General features: G+C 39.2%; 2 protein-coding genes across 17 annotated transcripts in view; both read left to right on the top strand.

The window, feature by feature from the left end:
- The window catches only part of lmnl3 (lamin L3), a 22,028-nt gene extending 4,543 nt beyond the window's left edge, over positions 1–17,485 (top strand). For 5 of the 16 annotated variants that reach the window (XM_079589530.1, XM_079589529.1, XM_079589528.1 and 2 more), the window contains exons 4-13: positions 1,601–1,726; positions 2,513–2,683; positions 3,834–3,980; positions 4,055–4,180; positions 6,465–6,685; positions 7,883–8,105; positions 8,563–8,670; positions 9,055–9,177; positions 11,472–11,573; positions 15,918–17,485. In XM_079589530.1, coding sequence (XP_079445656.1) covers positions 1,601–1,726; positions 2,513–2,683; positions 3,834–3,980; positions 4,055–4,180; positions 6,465–6,685; positions 7,883–8,105; positions 8,563–8,670; positions 9,055–9,177; positions 11,472–11,573; positions 15,918–15,959 — 1,389 coding nt within the window. In that variant the 3' untranslated portion in view covers positions 15,960–17,485. Of the gene's footprint in view, positions 1–1,600; positions 1,727–2,512; positions 2,684–3,833; positions 3,981–4,054; positions 4,181–6,464; positions 6,686–7,882; positions 8,106–8,562; positions 8,671–9,054; positions 9,178–11,471; positions 11,574–11,741; positions 12,494–15,009; positions 15,066–15,324; positions 15,461–15,917 lie in introns of those variants that run through there. The other 11 variants (XM_079589524.1, XM_079589523.1, XM_079589525.1 and 8 more) reach the window with 8 other exon arrangements.
- A 1,261-nt stretch (positions 17,486–18,746) lies between these two features.
- syap1 (synapse associated protein 1) overlaps positions 18,747–20,000 on the top strand; it is a 13,102-nt gene continuing 11,848 nt past the window's right edge. Inside the window, exon 1 of the mRNA XM_079587882.1 lies at positions 18,747–19,069. Within this exon, the coding sequence (XP_079444008.1) occupies positions 18,934–19,069 (136 nt within the window). The 5' untranslated portion in view covers positions 18,747–18,933. The remainder of the gene's footprint in view (positions 19,070–20,000) is intronic.

The raw sequence follows: 20,000 nt of genomic DNA, 5'->3' as shown, positions 1-20,000 counted from the left end.
TAGTAATCTTCAATGTGCAGAAACGCTGTTGAAAGTGGATTGGACTGAGCAGCAGTAGGGGGCGTGTCCACTCATGATGGGGGAGGGAGCCAATCAGCTATAGAGCTGGTAAGTCCCGCCCCCTCCGTAAAACCCCGCTGGACCTCAAAGTTGAAAAACCGTCAATGCAAGTGAATGGGAGAAAATAATTATTTTCTGGTCCCGTTCGAATTGTGCCATGAATGTGAACATATGTTGTCTGTGAATTTTTTATATAATCTTTCATGTTACAAGTTTGACAGTATATGGTATGATTCGTCGGCTAGCAGTTGTGGAAAAGACATAACGAGAAAGACTACATGTCGCCTATGTGACGTCACCACATAAAGTGGACTTACCCGTGGTTTTCGCCAACCTCAACGATTTTGTCCTCTCCCTGAAAGAAGGCGGTGAAGTGCACCAAAGACAGCCATGTCTAGCGGGATCCGTGAGCGAGAGCCGTGAGCTGGTGGTGTTGACGTTTCAAACGCGTCGAAAGCAGCGAAGAGTTGTAGTCCACAAAGTGCTCTCACACAAAGTCTACCCGTATCAAACTTCTACCCGCTAAATTGTCGCATTCTTCACACGAAAGATTATATAAAAAATTCACAGACAACATATGTTCACATTCATGGCACAATTCAAACGGGACCAGAAAATAATTATTTTCTCCCATTCACTTGCATTGACGCTTTTTCAACTTTGAGGTCCAGCGGGGTTTTACGGAGGGGCGGGACTTACCAGCTCTATAGGGGGTGTGTCCACTGATGGGGGAGGAGAAAGAGTGAGCCAATCAGCAATAGGGGGCGTGCCCACTCATGATGGGGGAGGAGGGAGCCAATCAGCTATAGGGGGTGTGTCCACTGATGGGAGAGGAGAGAGAGTGAGCCAATCAGCAGTAGGGGGCGTGTCCACTCATGATGGGGGAGGAGGGAGCCAATCAGCTATAGGGGGTGTGTCCACTGATGGGGGAGGAGAAAGAGTGAGCCAATCAGCAAAAGGGGGCGTGTCCACTCATGATGGGAGAGGAGAGTGAGCCAATCAGCAGTAGGGGGCGTGTCCACTCATGATGGGAGAGGAGAGAGTGAGCCAATCAGCAGTAGGGGGCGTGTCCAATCATGATGGGGAGGACAGAGAGTGAGCCAATCAGTAGTAGGGGGCGTGTCTACTTATGATGGGGAGGAGAGAGAGTGAGCCAATCAGTAGTAGGGGGCGTGTCCACTCATGATGGGGGAGGAGAAAGAGTGAGCCAATCAGCAGTTGGGGGCGTGTCCACTCATGATGGGGAGGAGAGAGAGCAAGAAGGAGATTTGAAAGACTGTAGAAAGAGGAATGGCTGAGAGACATTACAAAAGATAAAAGCTCAGAGGAATACTGTCTTCACTTTATTTCTTGTGAAGCATTATATTGCTTCGCTTAGAGCTTCAGAGAGACTATCCGCTCTTGCATTGCGTGTTCGTGGATTTTCGGGGCAATAAAATGGGCGTGTTTGTTTTGGTTGATTTCAAATATCCACCGTGAAATCGCTGACTGCACCTTTAACTCAATCAATGTCAGTTCAAACGTTTCTCCTGCCTCACAGCTGGAAGCGGCGCTGCAGAACGTCAAGACCCAGCTGAACTCTGAGATGCTGCGTCGCGTCGATGCGGAGAACCAGATCCAAACCCTGCAGGAGCAGCTGGACTTCCAGAGGCATCTCGGCGAACAGGTTCTGTTGTTATCGAACACACTGAGGTTTCGTCACTAGCCGCGTTTCCATTACCCTTCAAATTGCGCACATTGAAATTGCGAATTGGGAAAAAAACGCGAAAGTTTTGCGCAAATCTGTAATGGAAACGTGCCTATTGATTGATTTTATTGACTGACTGAAATCAAGTCGGGTTTTTATGTCTGTATTTGGTGTTAGTTACTATTCAGGGGTGCGTTTCTCAAAAGCTTTGGTAGCCAACTATAGTCGTCACAAGTTCAGTCGTTATCAGCAGTTCGACTAATCGGTGTTTCCCGAAACATTCGTAAACCGCATCGCTGAGTTGTGTGTTTGGAGCGCCAGATCTCGACCTGTGGTCAAAGCAGAGTTTCTTGTTTGCATGACATGTGTAACTGGATCATCCATCGAAGGCCAGCAGCAAGTACATCGGTCAATAAAGATAGATTAAATGCATAGGAATTTATGTTTTATTTAACATATTTAGTTAGGTACCGGTAGTTAGTTTAGTTCACTGATTTTATTCATTTTGAGGAATATTGAATCTTTTTTTTGTGCAAGTGAGATGAGTAAATGCATGTTCACATTTAGTCTAGAACTGCAATAACCATCATGTTCACACACACACCGCCTCTGCACTTCGATTTGTCTCAACATGAGGACATGAGAGCTGTCAGTCATATATGTCAATCAATAAATGGGAAAACTAAGTAACTTGCTTTACTTATTTGAGAAAGTAACTCCGATGTGTGTGTGTGTGTGTGTGTGTGTGTGTGTGTGTGTGTTCAGGAGGTGCGTGAGATGCGCAGTCGCCACGAGAGCCGGCTGATGGAGCTGGACACCGGCAGACAGAAGGAGTTTGAAGGTAAACTAGCAGAAGCCATGAAGCAGCTCCGAGACGAGCACGAAGCTCAGATCCAGCAGTACAAAGAGGAGCTGGAGAAGACCTTCGTGGCCAAGGTACAGCGCACGCTCTGCACAGATATGGCTTTTGTTATTGATCTAATTTACTCTTTTAGAAAATAGTCATGCAAAATGTGTCTGTGTGTGCATTTTGTTTATTAATATTCCTTATATTCATTTTAATATTACTTGTAATGTATTTAAATAAAATATGTAAATATATTAAAAAAGTTATATATATATATATATATATAATTATTTGTATATTTTATATATAAATACTACATAGATTACAGATTGTTTTAAATATTTTATATATATATATATATATATATATATATATATATATATATATATTATATTATATTATAATTTATTGTTATATATAGTATATTGTTATTTTTATAATATATTATTTTATTTATTAATATTCCTTGTATGAAAGTAATTATAAATAATGAGTACAATTAATGTATTTATTAAAAAATATAAATATATTTATTTTCTTATTTATATATACATTTATTAATTTATTCCTATATTTATTTTATGAAAAAATACTAGAATTATACATTTTGTGTGTATGTATATATATATATATACACACACACACACACACACACACACACACACACACACACACACACACACACACACACACACACACACACACAGAGAAAACTATTTAAAATGTATGTAATATTTCTAAATAAAACTTAAATAAACTATTTATAATTTATGTAATATTTCTAAATAAAACATATGAATAAATTATTTATATACGGTATATATATATATATATTGCAATTTATAAAAAAAAATTCAAAATGTTATTTTATATTCTTTATATACAAGTAATAATTATAAATAAATTAGTAAAACAATTATTGAAACACGCTGCCAGTCAGTAATGGCAATACATGTCTTCAGCTGTGGACATTATACAGTATATGATGAACAAGAGAGCAGCTTTGAGCAACAGCCAATGAAACTGTAGAAGAGCCTGAAGTCTGAGTTAAAAACAGGCTTTTCATCATTCTCTGGCAGAATAGAGAACACACTAATCTCCCCAAGTCTTCAGATGTTGGTAGTGTTCAGATATGATACTGTAAACAGAGAAACCCCACTGTAGATGAAGCCGCTTTACACTTGTGTCCACTATTGCTTTATTAATGCACAAACATCAGTGTGTTTTCATGCATTAAAGACCGTAAATCAGCGTGAGGATTTTACAGCAGTGAGAAGGGAAGTCTGCAGGAGAAGTGTAGTGCAGGGGTTTGAAGAGACGGTAACCTGGACACACACGAAACGCTTGATTTCATCGCATCTGTCCTTCATGGTACCTCAGAGAATGGTTAGCTCTCTAACACATGATTTCTATGTTCTCGTTGGTTTGCGATAACGGTGTTGTGGGTTTCTCTCTTGCAGTTGGAGAACGCGAAGCAGACGGCGGTGAAAAACAGTGACTTCGCTTCTTCAACGAGAGAAGAGCTGGCGGGAACTAAAATGCGTTTGGACTCTCAGTCGCTGCAAATCAACAACCTGCACAAGAAGGTAGAGATCGGAAAGGTTTTGCTGCGTAATCTTGCCCATCATCTACACTAACGTTCAAAAGTTTGGGGTTAGTGAGATAAAAAAAACAAAAAATTCATACTTTTATTCATCAAGGACGCCGTGCATTAGGACTTAAAGGGATAGTTCTCCCCAAAATTAAAATTAGCCCACGATTTACTAGGTGTATAAGACATTCTTCTTTCAGACGAATACATTCTGAGTTATATTAAAAAATGTCCTGACTCTTCCAAGCTTTATAATGGCTGTGAATGGCCGTTTCTTTTTTGAAGTCCATAAAAGTGCATCTGTCCATCATAAAAGTGCGTCTATCCATCATAAAAGTCCATCTGTCCGTCATAAAAGTGCATCTGTCCATCATAAAAGTGCATCTATCCGTCATAAAAGTGCATCTATCCATCATAAAAGTGCATCTATCCATCATAAAAGTGCATCTGTCCATCATAAAAGTGCATCTGTCCATCATAAAAGTGCATCTGTCCATCATAAAAGTGCATCTATCCGTCATAAAAGTGCATCTATCCGTCATAAAAGTGCATCTATCAGTCATAAAAGTGCATCTATCCATCATAAAAGTGCATCTATCCGTCATAAAAGTGCATCTATCCATCATAAAAGTGCATCTATCCATCATAAAAGTGCATCTATCCATCATAAAAGTGCATCTGTCCATCATAAAAGTGCATCTATCCGTCATAAAAGTGCATCTATCCATCATAAAAGTGCATCTATCCATCATAAAAGTGCATCTGTCCATCATAAAAGTGCATCTGTCCATCATAAAAGTGCATCTGTCCATCATAAAAGTGCATCTATCCGTCATAAAAGTGCATCTATCCGTCATAAAAGTGCGTCTATCCATCATAAAAGTGCATCTATCCATCATAAAAGTGCGTCTATCCATCATAAAAGTGCATCTATCCATCATAAAAGTGCGTCTATCCATCATAAAAGTGCATCTATCCATCATAAAAGTGCATCTGTCCATCATAAAAGTGCATCTATCCGTCATAAAAGTGCATCTATCCATCATAAAAGTGCATCTATCCATCATAAAAGTGCATCTGTCCATCATAAAAGTGCATCTGTCCATCATAAAAGTGCATCTGTCCATCATAAAAGTGCATCTATCCGTCATAAAAGTGCATCTATCCGTCATAAAAGTGCATCTATCCGTCATAAAAGTGCATCTATCAGTCATAAAAGTGCATCAATCCGTCATAAAAGTGCATCTATCCGTCATAAAAGTGCATCTATCCGTCATAAAAGTGCATCTATCCATCATAAAAGTGCATCTGTCCATCATAAAAGTGCATCTGTCCATCATAAAAGTGCATCTGTCCATCATAAAAGTGCATCTATCCGTCATAAAAGTGCATCTATCCGTCATAAAAGTGCATCTATCCGTCATAAAAGTGCGTCTATCCATCATAAAAGTGCATCTATCCGTCATAAAAGTGCGTCTATCCATCATAAAAGTGCATCTATCCATCATAAAAGTGCGTCTATCCATCATAAAAGTGCATCTATCCATCATAAAAGTGCATCTGTCCATCATAAAAGTGCATCTATCCGTCATAAAAGTGCATCTATCCATCATAAAAGTGCATCTATCCATCATAAAAGTGCATCTGTCCATCATAAAAGTGCATCTGTCCATCATAAAAGTGCATCTGTCCATCATAAAAGTGCATCTATCCGTCATAAAAGTGCATCTATCCGTCATAAAAGTGCATCTATCCGTCATAAAAGTGCATCTATCAGTCATAAAAGTGCATCAATCCGTCATAAAAGTGCATCTATCCGTCATAAAAGTGCATCTATCCGTCATAAAAGTGCATCTATCCATCATAAAAGTGCATCTGTCCATCATAAAAGTGCAACTATCCATCATAAAAGTGCATCTATCCATCATAAAAGTGCATCTATCCGTCATAAAAGTGCATCTATCCGTCATAAAAGTGCATCTATCCGTCAAAAAATTGCATCTGTCCGTCATAAAAGTGCACCTGTCCGTCATAAAAGTGCATCTATCCATCATAAAAGTGCATCTATCCATCATAAAAGTGCATCTATCCGTCATAAAAGTGCATCTATCCGTCAAAAAATTGCATCTGTCCGTCATAAAAGTGCATCTGTCCGTCATAAAAGTGCATCTGTCCATCTGAGCGGTTTCATGCTCAAACAGCAACACTAAAGAAAGGTGATGTACTAAAGCATGGTGTGTGTGTGTGTGTGTGTGTGTGTGTGTGTGTGTCCGGAGCAGAACTCTGCGCTGGAGGCCCGTGTGCAGGAGCTGGAGCAGATGCTGGACCGCGAGAGGCAGGCCCATCAGCACCGGCTCTCTCAGAAGGAGCAAGAGATGGCGGAGCTGAGGCAGCAGATGCAGGACCGGCTGGAGGAGTACCAGAACCTGCTGGACGTCAAGCTCATGCTGGACATGGAGATCAACGCTTACCGCAAGATGCTGGAGGGCGAGGAGAAGCGGTGAGGCGTGTCCTGCACACTGATATTTCTGTCTGGTTTCCGGTCCAATATTTCTAAAAAATTCTTAAATCAACTTGAGTAAAATGAGAAGATATTAAGTGTTGTTTTCCGGGGAAATAAATTATAATTTAGTTTTTGCCTTAAAACAAGCAAAATTATCTGTCAATGGGGTCAGAAAAATTATCTTAATTCAAACAGAAACAACATTATTTTTCTGACCCCATTGGCAGATTAATGCTTGTCTTAAGGCAAAAACTAAATTGTATTTATTTATAATGTTTTAGTACAGTGGTCTTCACTACTTCACTACTTTAGTTTCAGTTTAACTGAATTCATTCCCATGGATGAATCTGAATATAGTGTTTACATGAACGCGTTTATGTCACAGCTTCACACCGGAATAGATTTGATACTATTCTCCTATTCTTTTATTGTCCTACAAATCGACTTTAAAGTTGTCCATTTATGTTTAAAATTTTACTGCATTCACACACGCTGCAAAAAATGCTTTTCTCACTCTGTATTTTTGTCTTGTTTCCAGTCCAAATATCCAACATTTCTTAAATCAAGATGCATTTACTAAAGTAATAAAATAACACAAGATATCTTGTTTTCTGGGAGAATTAATCAAAATGAAGTGAGTTTTTGCTTAAAACAAGCAAATGATCTGCCAATGGGGTCAGAAAAATAATGTTGTTTCTGTTTGAATTATGATTGTTTTTCTGACCCCATTTGGCAGATAATTTTGCATGTTTTGAGCAAAAACTCACTTCATTTTGATTAATTCTCCCAGAAACCAGGAAATAATATCTTCTATCATTTCACTCATCTAGTAAATGCATCTTGATTTAAGAATTTTTAGATATTTGGACTGGAAACAAGACACAAATACTGAGTAAGAAAAGCATTTTTTGCAGTGTACATTTTTTTTCTATATCTATTGTGCTGCATTCACTCACAGAAATACATGTTTTATATATTTACGGTAGGACATTTACTAAATATCTTCATGGAACATGATCTTAATATCCTCATGATTTTTGGCATAAAAGAAAAATGGATAATTTTGACCCAAACGATGTATTGTTGGCTATTGCCACAGATATACCCGTGCGGCTCCAGACTGGGTTTGTCACATATCGTGTGTGTGTGTGTGTGTGTGTGTGTGTCCGTGTCCCGCACGCTTCTCCTCCTCAGACTGAACCTGTCCCCGAGTCCCATCCAGCCGCCCACCGTCTCCCGGACCCGAGCTCAGCCCGTGCGCAAGATCTGGGGGAAGAAACGCAAGCACGAGGGCTCCAGTTCTGGCCTCTCGCCCAACTACAAGCTATCCCAGCATTCCTCCGCCCGCGGGAGCGTGTCCATCGACGAGATCGACCCGCAGGGCCGCTTCATCAAACTCAAGAACAACTCCGACAGGGTACGGCGGAGAGAGGCGGCTCAGATCACGGCTTTATCTTGGTGTCATTGATACACTATTCTTTTATTTTTAGCTTTATATTTTCCATTTTTATTTATTTTAGGTAGAATTTCTTTTTCTATATAGTTTTTATAAATGTTTTGAAAATGAAAAACATAAAAATAAAACATTTCAAAACATTAATAACTATATAGAAATATTTTAAAAAAGACACACAAAATTAACAAGCCAACTAAAAATTGTTTTTTTTAAATATATTTTCCATTTCAATGTTAGTTTTACTAATTTGATTGTTTTTTGTTTTCAAAATATGTCTTTAGTTTTTACCAATATTTTTGAAAATTTTCTTTGTTTTTAATTTTCAAAACCGTAATAAAAACTATATAGACATTTTTGAAAATAAATTCACACAGTAAAAACACTGTGTGTGAGTGATCAGTGTGTGTTGGTGTTTCAGGATCAGGCTCTGGGAGGCTGGGTGTTGAGGAAGAGTGAAGCCGACGCGCAGGACATCGTCTTCCAGATCCCCTCGCCGTGTGTGCTGAACGCTGGACAGATGCTCACGGTAAACACAAGTGTGTGTGTGTGTGTGTGTGTGTGTGTGCTGAACACTGGACAGATCAGATGCACACGTTAAACAAGTGTGTGTGTGTGTGTGTGCTGAACGCTGGACAGATGCTCACGGTAAACAAGTGTGTGTGTGTGTTGGACGCTGGACAGATCAGATGCTCACGGTAAACACAACGGTGTGTGTGTGTGTGTGTGTGCTGAACACTGGACAGATGCTCACGGTAAACACAAGGGTGTGTGTGTGTGTGTGTGTGTGTGTGTGTGTGTGTGCTGAACGCTGGACAGATGCTCACAGTAAACATGCAGAAAACACACTGAGTGTGAGCTGAGGGTTTTTCTCTCTGACCCTCCTGAAGTGTGTGTGTGTGTGTGTGTGCAGATCTGGGCCGCTGGAGCTGGGCTGGATCTGACGCCCCCTGTGGGGGATTTGCTCCTGAGGACTCACGAGTCGTGGGGTCCGTTCGGGGACGTGCGAGTCTCGCTGGTGAACACACAGAACGAGGTGAGACACACTCGCACCAGGGCATCGGGAATATTACAGTCATGCAGAGTTCTTGTGATAGACCAATACGTGTAACGGCACATGTCCCGGTTCTGTGCACACACTACTAAAAATGCAATTCTTAATATTTTTGTCTTGTTTCCAGTCCAAATACCACAATATTCTTAAATCAAGATGCATTTACTAGATGAGTATAATGACATAAGATATTACTAAATATTGAGTGAGTTGAAAAGCAAAATTATCTGCCAATGGGGTCAGAAAAATAATCTAAGTCCACATATCAAAATTGACCATATTTACTTTGTTTGCCTAAATTGATAGTTTTGTGGTGAAAAATTCATCCAATGCAAGTCAATTCCCAACAAAAAAATGTTTTGGCTTCGTAATCTTTAATCAAAATCTGGAAATGCCCCTCCCCTCTGCATTGGAGGACCTTCCCTGATGACGGTTTGACGGTTCTGGTGTCTGCTTAACATCCGTAGCCACGCCCCTCCAACTGACAGTAGACAGGCTGAATCAAACACCTACTTTTCTAGGTCCAATCAGGTGCTAGTTGAAATAAAAGCCACACCCACTATTTTTCCTCATTTAGTATTCCGTTTCTCTCTGAAATACGTCACAACACTGAGATAAAGTCGTTTACAACTTCCGGTTCACGCGGACTTTAAAGGAGAACTCCGGTCAATTTTAACATTGAGCTCAATTTTTAGTAAATTTGGAGTGCTGTCAATACAGAGAACAACGACAAAAATCTGTGTTTCCTACACCGTGTTATCCTCTTTTTAAAATTTGCCTGTTGACTTGAATGGGGTCTAATTTTAAACCTGCTTTTATTTCTCTTATCATCCTTGATGTGTCATTACAAGTGCCCAGCCATGCTGAGTGATTCCTTCAGAGTGAACACGAGTGAATCTGACTGCAGGAGATGTGAAAGATATGAATAAGAATGATGTTAATTCAACAAGCGCACAGACCTGTATTTACTTCCTGTTTTCGGTCGAAGTCCAAAGTAGTCGATTGTCGAGTTCACGCGCATAGGTTTAGTTGCCTATGATCACGCGCGTGAACTCGACAATCGACTACTTTGGACTTCGACCGAAAACAGGAAGTAAATACAGGTCTGTGCGCTTGTTGAATTAACATCATTCTTATTCATATCTTTCACATCTCCTGCAGTCAGATTCACTCGTGTTCACTCTGAAGGAATCACTCAACATGGCTGGGCACTTGTAATGACACATCAAGGATGATAAGAGAAATAAAAGCAGGTTTAAAATTAGACCCCATTCAAGTCAACAGGGAGCAAATTTTAAAAAGAGGATAACACGGTGTAGGAAACACAGATTTTTGTCGTTGTTCTCTGTATTGACAGCACTCCAAATTTACTAAAAATTGAGCTCAATGTTAAAATTGACCGGAGTTCTCCTTAATTAATTGGCAGATAATTTTTTTTTTTTTTTTTTTTTTTTTTATTTATAAAAAAGCATCAACTCACTTAATTTGGATTAATTCGCCCGAAAAAACAGGACATAATATCTTATCTCATTTCACTCATCTAGTAAATGCATCTTGATTTACAAAATGTTTGATATTTGGACTGGAAACGAGACCGAAATACGAATGAATGACGGAGTATTTCAAGTTGTATTTCCGCGGTTATAATGAGACTAAATCATTCGACATTGTGGCGATCTGTGTCGTGGAAGTCTCACTATAGTGAATATGTTTCCAGTAGGGGTGTCACAATATATTGAGATACAAAAATGCAACAATGTATATCGTGGATAGTGACTGTGTCGTGGATAGTTCACCCCCCCAAAAAAATCTAAGTTTTAGAGTCAGTACCACATTAAACTCCTATATATAATGTTGAATATAATGTATAATAATGCAGTCGGGGAATATGTGTGTGTCCTGATGTCTGATGTTACCAGTGAAAAGTGTGCGACATTATTATAAATATATCTAGTCAGAGATCAAGCATATTCATCTAAAATAATTCAGTATTTTCAGCTTCAGAATCATGAATATTGTTATTCTGGAGTCTCTATTGTCCTGTGCTTTGTGTGTGTAAAAATGAATATTCTTGGACTTGGTGCTGAAACCCAATGTAAGAGCAAATTTAGCATTTTAATCAACAGTTCTAATCTTTTATAAGTCTTGGAGTATCGCAATAATATGGTATCGTGAGTTCAGTACTATCGTGATATGTGTCAAATCGTGACATGAGGGCATCGTTACACCCCTTGTTTCCAGTTATGCTCAACGTGTGTGTGTGTGTGTGTGTGCAGGAGACTGCGGAGTATTGTCTGGTGTGTGTTCAGGGTAAAGCCGACGAGGATCCAGACTGTGATGAAAACATCACGGCCCGTGAGATTCACCTGCGCCGCCAGGTAACAGTCCAGCTCTTGTGATTCCTAGCGGTTTTATTGTCGTATTTAATTACTAAATGTCATCTGACGTTATCGCATAGGTTTCAGTCTGATACGCACTCATATCATTGTTCAGTAAAAAAACATCGGACATCTTTCTATATGATTTTCTGCTTGTTTCAATACGAGGAGCTCAAGCTGTAGATGATGGCTCGCACATCTCCAACATCATGTTCTCAGCCAATGCATGAACTCATGAAATGTTTACTTTAATGCAATGCAAGTCGTTTTGTAGCAACAGATTTACATTGAAAGAAGGACCTGAACATCTTAGACCCCTATCAACACCCCAGAAACTACATGTCAACGCCCTGGTAACCACTCAGAACACCTTAAAAAAGCCATAGCAACGCCCTGGTAACCACTCAGAACACCTTAAAAAAGCCATAGCAACGCCCTGGTAAGCAATCAGAACACCTTTAAAATCACATAGCAACGCCCTGGTAACCACTCAGAACACCTTAAAAATCACATAGCAACGGCCTGGTAACTACTCAGAACACCTTAAAATCACATAGCAATGCCCTGGTAACCACTCAGAACACCTTAAAAATTACATAGCAACGCCCTGGTAACCACTCAGAACACCTTAACCCCCCTGAGGTCGGCAAACGCGCGGGCGCGTTTTGCTCGGTTTTTTTTACATAGCAGCAAAATAGACCTAAAATACTCCGTCGGTTTTGGTCATACAGTCTTAAGAAATATGAAAAAATAAGCTGTTAAATGTCTACTTTTTTATGTGTCCACTTACAATCGAAATAAAACATTGTGCTTTTGTAAAATAAAGAAAGTAAACAGGGAGTGCTTTATGCCTCTCCGTCTCCGTGAACTTTTTTTCTGAAGCACTTCTCTAAACTCAAACAAAACTCAGCGAATACTATTCACTCAGACATGAGCTATATATCTCTATAATCGTTTAAGTGTGTAGTTTTAAATTATCTAATTCAAATCTAAAACAAATATTCTCTGTTTATGTAATCTATATAAAAAGAGCGAGAGATCAGCCGTTCTCATTATCGTTCTGGCACCTCATTACTCCGCTAATGTGACACGCCCATCGAGAGCGCGCGCTATTCAAACGCAGATGATCTGAAGCAACACATGCAAACCAGTCAACGCCCACAGCAGCTGGAGAACACACTCGCTGTGAGGAATAGCTCTGCTAATAATATCGTGATTATCCTGGAAATTTGACCTCAAACGTGCTGGAGTAGCCGAACAACGGATCCAGCTGCAGATCATCAGTAAGTGCTTTGTTCTAATCGCGATATGAAATGGTGTCTGTAAACCGCAAAAGACTGTTTGAATGAATGAACGGCACATGTGCATGCGTTTGTTTACTAACGTTACAGCTCGCGCGTGTCTGTGTGTGTGAATGAAATATCTATATTGCCTACTGAGATGAGTAAAAATCGACTGAATACGTTGAAATAAATGTCTTTGTATAAGCAACATTTTAAACTGCAAATTAACATTTATGCCCTAATATAGGCTATATTATAAAAGACGATATGTTACAGACAAAATATGAAAGACAACATTTCGTTTTGGGTAGATTATAAAGTTTGTACTGCCACATCAAAACCTAATTTCCAAGGTGCAAACAAAATCTTAAAAGGTCAATATAAGCCTTCTCTTTAAATTATTTTTGTGTTTTATTAGTGACAAATTTGGGGAGAGGATAGCCTACATCCAAAACTTTCTGAAAATACGAATGAGAATTAACTGCACAATTACTAGAAATGTTTACCTTGGATATTATACAATTTGCAAGCATACAGTTTGTGGAAAAATACACTTTTTTTCAAGATGTTTCCAACTCTGAACCAATTCTGTAGATGTGTGTGTGTATGTATGTATATATATATATGTGTGTGTGTGTGTTGTCTTTGCATTCTTTGCATTCTGTGTGGCTCAGTGACACACTCAGTGAAAGGCTCATTAGTATGCAGCATTAGCAGGTCTTCTTTGTCTCCAGGTGTGAATGAGGACATTATTCATGATCTTGTTGGATCATTCACGCCCACCTGCATATTGCCTTTCCAAACAAAAAGTGTCTTACAAAATTTAAATCAATCTATTGTTTAATGTGAACGATTAGCCCGGATGATTTTCAGATCATTTTGAAGTAAATACTCTAGCCGACAAGATCCATTAGTCAAAAGTATTGTGGGAATATGTGAAGTTGGTTGTTTGTGGTCTTATATCAGAACATTTAAGTTTGAGTTTTTTGAATAACCACGCATAAATAATATTCTCTCAAAAATGCAAACATGTACATACATGTTGCTCACATATTATGATAGTCATGTTCGTGCTAAATAGAGTGTAATTACACCTTTGCCATTAATATGTTTATAAGCAACTGAAAAAAATACAAATATCAGGTCATGTAAAACATCTCAAGGACCCCAAAAACACCTTAGACTCCAGAGGGTTAAAAATCACATAGCAACGCCCTGGCAACCAATCAGAACGGCCTGGCAACCAATCAGAACGCCCTGGCAACCAATCAGAACGCCCTGGCAACCAATCAGAACGCCCTAGCAACCAAAACACCATAGCAGCAACCCAGAAAAAGTAACGCATAGTAAAACCCTGTTAACCATCCAGATCACCATAGCAACCAAATACCAATGGCCTGACATCCACTCAGAACACCATAGCAATGCCCTGGCAACAAATCATAACGCCCTAGTACCAAATCACTATAGCAATAGATCAGAAACCACATGACAACCCTGGCAACCACCCAAATCACCATAGCAACCAAATACCAATGGCCCTGACACCCACTCAGAAAACCACAGCAATGCCCTGCCAACCAATCAGAACGCCCTAGAACCAAATCACCATAGCAACAACCCAGGACACCACTCAGAGCAACACATAGCAAAACCCTGTTAACCATCCAGATATCCCATAGCAACCAAATACCAATGGCCTGACATCCACTCAGAACACCATAGCAATGCCCTGGCAACGAATCATAACGCCCTAGTACCAAATCACCATAGCAACAGCTCATAAACCCTGGCAACCACCCAGATCACCATAGCAACCAAATAGCAATGCCCTGAAACCCACTCAGAACACCAAAGCAACAACCCAGCAACCGCTCAGAAAGCCACATAGCAACACCCTGGCAACCACCCAGATCGCCATAGCAACTACATAGCAATGACTCGGCAACCACTCAGAACACTCTAAAAACCACATGGCAACAGCATATCAATCTACCAGAACATCATAGCAACCACACAAAACTCAGAACACCATAGAAACCACATAGCAACACCCTGGCAACCACAGAGCAACCGCTCAGAACACATTTAATACCACATAGCAACATCTGAAATCTGTTGTTTGTTTCTGCTTCACCTCTGTTTTGTAAAAGCCTAAAAGAAGAAAAAAGAAATGTTGTTCCCTCTCCTGATCCAGAAGCGTCTGTAGGTGAGATGGATCCGGTCGACCGTTTGTGCTTTGCTTTAGCAATAACTGTGGCTTTGCATGTTTACTAATGCAGTGCATCATCATCATTGTAATATTTTAATTTGAGCATGCTTGGCTGTGAATATTTGCATGATTGCCTTTTAATGAAATGCATAGTTTTAGCTCAATATGATAAGGAATTACTCTCGCTTTTCTGACACTCGTTTCAACTCCTTGTTTTTGTTTGGTACCATTATCACAGACATTTTTTTCTGCTTAGTTACAGGACTACTGAACAGGCATCTGTTTTCTATCTAAGCTCATCCTTAGTTTAATCGGACGACAACACCCTGGCAGAACACCCTAGCAACCAAAACACCATAGCAACAACCTGGAAACTGCTCAGAGCACCACATAGCAACACCCTGGCAACCACCCAGATCACCATAGCAACAGAATACCAATGACCTGACACCCTCTGAGAACACCATAGCAATGCCCTTGCAACCAATCAGAACACCCTAGCAACCAAAACACCATAACAACAACCCGGAAACTGCTCAGAGCACCACATAGCAACACCCTGGCAACCAAATAGCAATGACCTGACACCCACTCAGAACACCATAGCAATGCCTTGGTAACCAATACATAGTTACGAATGGGCATCTGTTTTAAATCTACACTCAACCTTGTTAAGAGTCTAAACTATCTATCAGATGACAGAAGGCATGTAGTAGATTTTTTTTTCACTAAGTTTTTGATGCTGATCATTTAGAGGCCTCTCTCATGTGATGCAGTCGCTTTATAAGGTCAATCAGAAGAGTTTATAAAGACGTTCTCATGTGAATGATCAATCTGTGTCTGTTTCAGGGGCTGAGACCCAATCAGGACGCCAGCTGTGCCGTCATGTGACTCTCATCGAGTGTGACTGGATTGTTTCATTTTGTTTAAAATAATAAAGTTTAAATAATTGTTAGATCATAATAAATTAAAAATAAATGCTTTTTGCTAATTCATGTTTAAAGCTTATTTTTTTGTCGTCTTAAAATGCCCTAATATCTTCTCAGAACACCATAGCAATGCCCTGGCAACCAATCAGAGCACCCTAGCAACCACATAACGACACCCTGGCAACCACCCGAAACACCATAGCAATGACCCGGCAACCGCCCAGAACACCATAAAACCACATAGCAACAGCCTATCAACCAACCAGAACGCCATATCCACCATGTACCGTAGCAACACCCTGACAACCACCCAAAACACCATAACAATGTCCCAGTAACTGGTCAGAACATCCTAAAAAACACATAGCAACAGCCTATCAACCAACCAAAACACCATAGCAACACTTTGGCACACCTGATTGCATTGACCCGACAACTGGTCAAAACACCCTAAAAAACACATAGCAACAGCCTATCAACCAACCAGAACACCATATCTACATAACCACATTGCAACACCTAATAGCAACCATCTGAAACATCATAGCAATGGCCTGGCAACTGCTCCGTACACCCTAAAAACCACTTAGCAACAGTCTATCAAGCAACCAGAACGCCATATCCACCATGTACCGTAGCAACACCCTGGCAACCACCCAAAACACCATAACAATGTCCCAGTAACTGGTCAAAACACCCTAAAAAACACATAGCAACAGCCTATCAACCAACCAGAACACCATAGCAACACTTTGGCACACCCGATTGCATTGACCTGACAACTGGTCAAAACACCCTAAAAAACACATAGCAACAGCCTATCAACCAACCAGAACACCATATCTACATAACCACATTGCAACACCTAATAGCAACCATCTGAAACATCATAGCAATGGCCTGGCAACTGCTCCGTACACCCTAAAAACCACTTAGCAACAGTCTATCAAGCAACCATATACTGTAGCGACACCCTGGCAACCACCCAAAACACCATATCAATGACCCGGCAACCACTCCGAACACCATAAAAACCACATAGCAACAGCCTATCAACAAACCAGAACACCATAGCAACCATATACTGTAGCAACACTCTGGCGACCACTCAAAACACCATATCAATGATCTGGCTACCACTCATAACACCCTAAAAACCGCATAGCAACAGCCTATCAACAAACCAGAACACCATAGCAACCATATACTGTAGCATCACCCTGGCAACCATCTAAAACCCTGTAGCAATGACACAGCAACTGCTCAGAACACCATAAAAACCACATAGCAACAGCTGAAATCTTTATTATCTTATAAGCTTTTTTTTTATGTCTTCAAATTATGTTTTAATCTGATTTTCTGTTGTTGGGTATAATAAACCCATTAAAATGGTGCTGGTTTTTGGACGCTTTGGATTTGTATTGACAACTTATTGTGTTTCTTGCTCCACACCTGCATTTCATCTGTAAACATCTGTGTTGGAAGTGCATTTCCACCACGGAATAAAATATAAAAAGGTAATTGCCACTTTTTATCTCATTTTATTACTTATTATATTTTATAGTAAAAAGTAAAATACAGAAAAAACTTGTCTTATAAGAACGGGAATTGTTCAAAATTCATGTATAACTTTGAACGGATTTGATCCACTTCAAATGTTGACTACTGTAGTTCATTTTACTTCATATATTATTAATATATATTTAATCATTTAACATTAAATGAACAAAACAAAAATTTAAAAAAATCATTTAACATTTAACAAAAACATTTAACAATCATTTTGATGCTTTTATCCAAAGTGACTTACAAATGAGGAGAGCAAGAAGCCGTTAAACTAACAATAGGGCAAATATAATATAATAAATTAGACGGGTTAACATCAGGGGGGTTTACCTTAAGAATAAGTCATATTCTTCTATTATAGCAAAAGGGTTTTTTGCTTTTTTACTTTTCATTATTCTAAGGGCTTTTTTTATAACTAAACTCACTGTGAAATACTCGGATCTGAAGTTTAACTTTCAGATATTTATATTTGTATATAAAATGTAATGTAAATGTATATAAAGGTGTGGTATAATTCCCTTTTCACAAGATGTAGAATACGTCTCTGATGTCCCCAGAGTGTGTGTGTGAAGTTTCAGCTCAAAATACCCCACAGATATTTTTATATATCATGTTAAAATCGTCACTTTCTGAGGCTGAGCAAAAACACACCGTTTTGTGTCTGTCCCTTTAAATGCAAATGAGCTGCTGCTCCCGGCACAGCCGGCGGAGCTTCAACAGCTCATGTCCTTTTACCTCACACACACACACACACACACACTGAAAATTTCAAACCAGAGTCAGACAATGATAGAGAGACTCAAGAAGAAGTGACAACATGTAGAAGAACAGGACATTTCTGAATGGTTAGTTGATGAATTTATGAAGCTTATGTGTAGTTAATCATGTTTAGGGGGCGGGGTTTATGTAAATTCTAGGGTTGGTGATGTCACTAACGGGAGGAATGTCGTGTAGTTCCTACCAGCCTTTTGTTGTAGTTCTTAAAAAGCAATTTCTATAAAAGCAAATATCTCCCTTTGCTTTGAACTTTGAGCGTTGTAACTTTCCAGGTGTTGATTGCGCGTGAACAGCAACATTACACACTAACTAAAGTTAAAAAAGTGAAATCATAATCAACCACCCCTTTTAACGGATTCAAAAGAGATGTTTATCGTGGCCGCTAGTGGCGTTCAGTCGTTCCTCCGGGCGGCAGGTGTCGCTGTGGAGCCGCAGAAACCGCTTCTGCATGAGGACTGAGGAAGCGCTCAGATGCTGTTGTTGATGTGGCCCAGTGCGGATGTGTGTGAGACATGGAGTAACATTATTAATTATCCTGATTAAAACGAGCAGAGATAGTTTATTTCACCGCAGAGAGACCGAAAGACAGCAGCATGTTCAAGGGCTGGAGCTCGTGGCTGGGCGGAGAACTGGAGCATGAAGAGAAAACTGACAAACCGGAAGCAGTAACGTTAGAGGAGAAAAACATAAACACACAGACTGAAGAATCAGAGGCCAAAGGACTCAGCGGTGAGACGTCCACATAAAACTGTGCATAACTATATATATATATATATATATATATATAATCTGTGGAAGCTCACATATACAAGGAAAACAAATCATGCTTTGGTCAATGTTAATTATGGCACTGAAAAGTCCAAATTATGACATCAAAAGTCATAATTATGGAAAACAATCCTTAATTAAGTCGATAATACGTCAAGATTTTAAAATAGTCATATTCAAAAAGTGGATATTGAAACAAAATCAATTTTTTTCCTTACTAAGTCATATTTTGGCTTATGTCATTATTATAAAAAATTATAATTATGAGATAAAGTCGAAATTATGACACTAAGACAAACATAACAAGCTGATGATTTACAAAAGCATTTTTTTTCTAATGCGCAGGAATTTATTTGTGTGTGTGTGTGTTTATATGTGTGTGTGTGTTTATATGTGTGTGTTTGTGTGTGTGTGTGTGTGTGTGTGTTTATATATATTTGTGTGTGTTTATATGTGTGTGTGTTTATATGTGTGTGTGTGTGTGTGTTTATATATGTGTGTGTTTATATATGTGTGTGTGTGTGTGTGTGTGTGTGTGTTTATATATATTTGTGTGTGTTTATATGTGTGTGTGTTTATGTGTGTGTATGTTTATATGTATGTGTGTATGTGTGTGTTTATATATGTGTGTGTTTATATATGTGTGTGTTTATATATGTGTGTGTGTGTGTGTGTGTTAATGTGTGTGTGTGTGTTTATATATATTTGTGTGTGTTTATATGTGTGTGTGTTTATGTGTGTGTATGTTTATATGTATGTGTGTATGTGTGTGTTTATATATGTGTGTGTGTTTATAAATGTGTGTGTGTGTGTTAATGTGTGTGTGTGTTTATATATATATATATATGTTTGTGTGTGTGTTTATATATATGTGTGTGTGTGTGTGTTTATA

The sequence above is a fragment of the Phoxinus phoxinus genome, assembly GCF_949152265.1.
Source record: "Phoxinus phoxinus genome assembly, chromosome: 18".
In the NCBI taxonomy this organism is placed as follows: Eukaryota; Metazoa; Chordata; class Actinopteri; order Cypriniformes; family Leuciscidae; genus Phoxinus; species Phoxinus phoxinus.
This window is presented reverse-complemented; position numbering and strand designations above follow the sequence as displayed.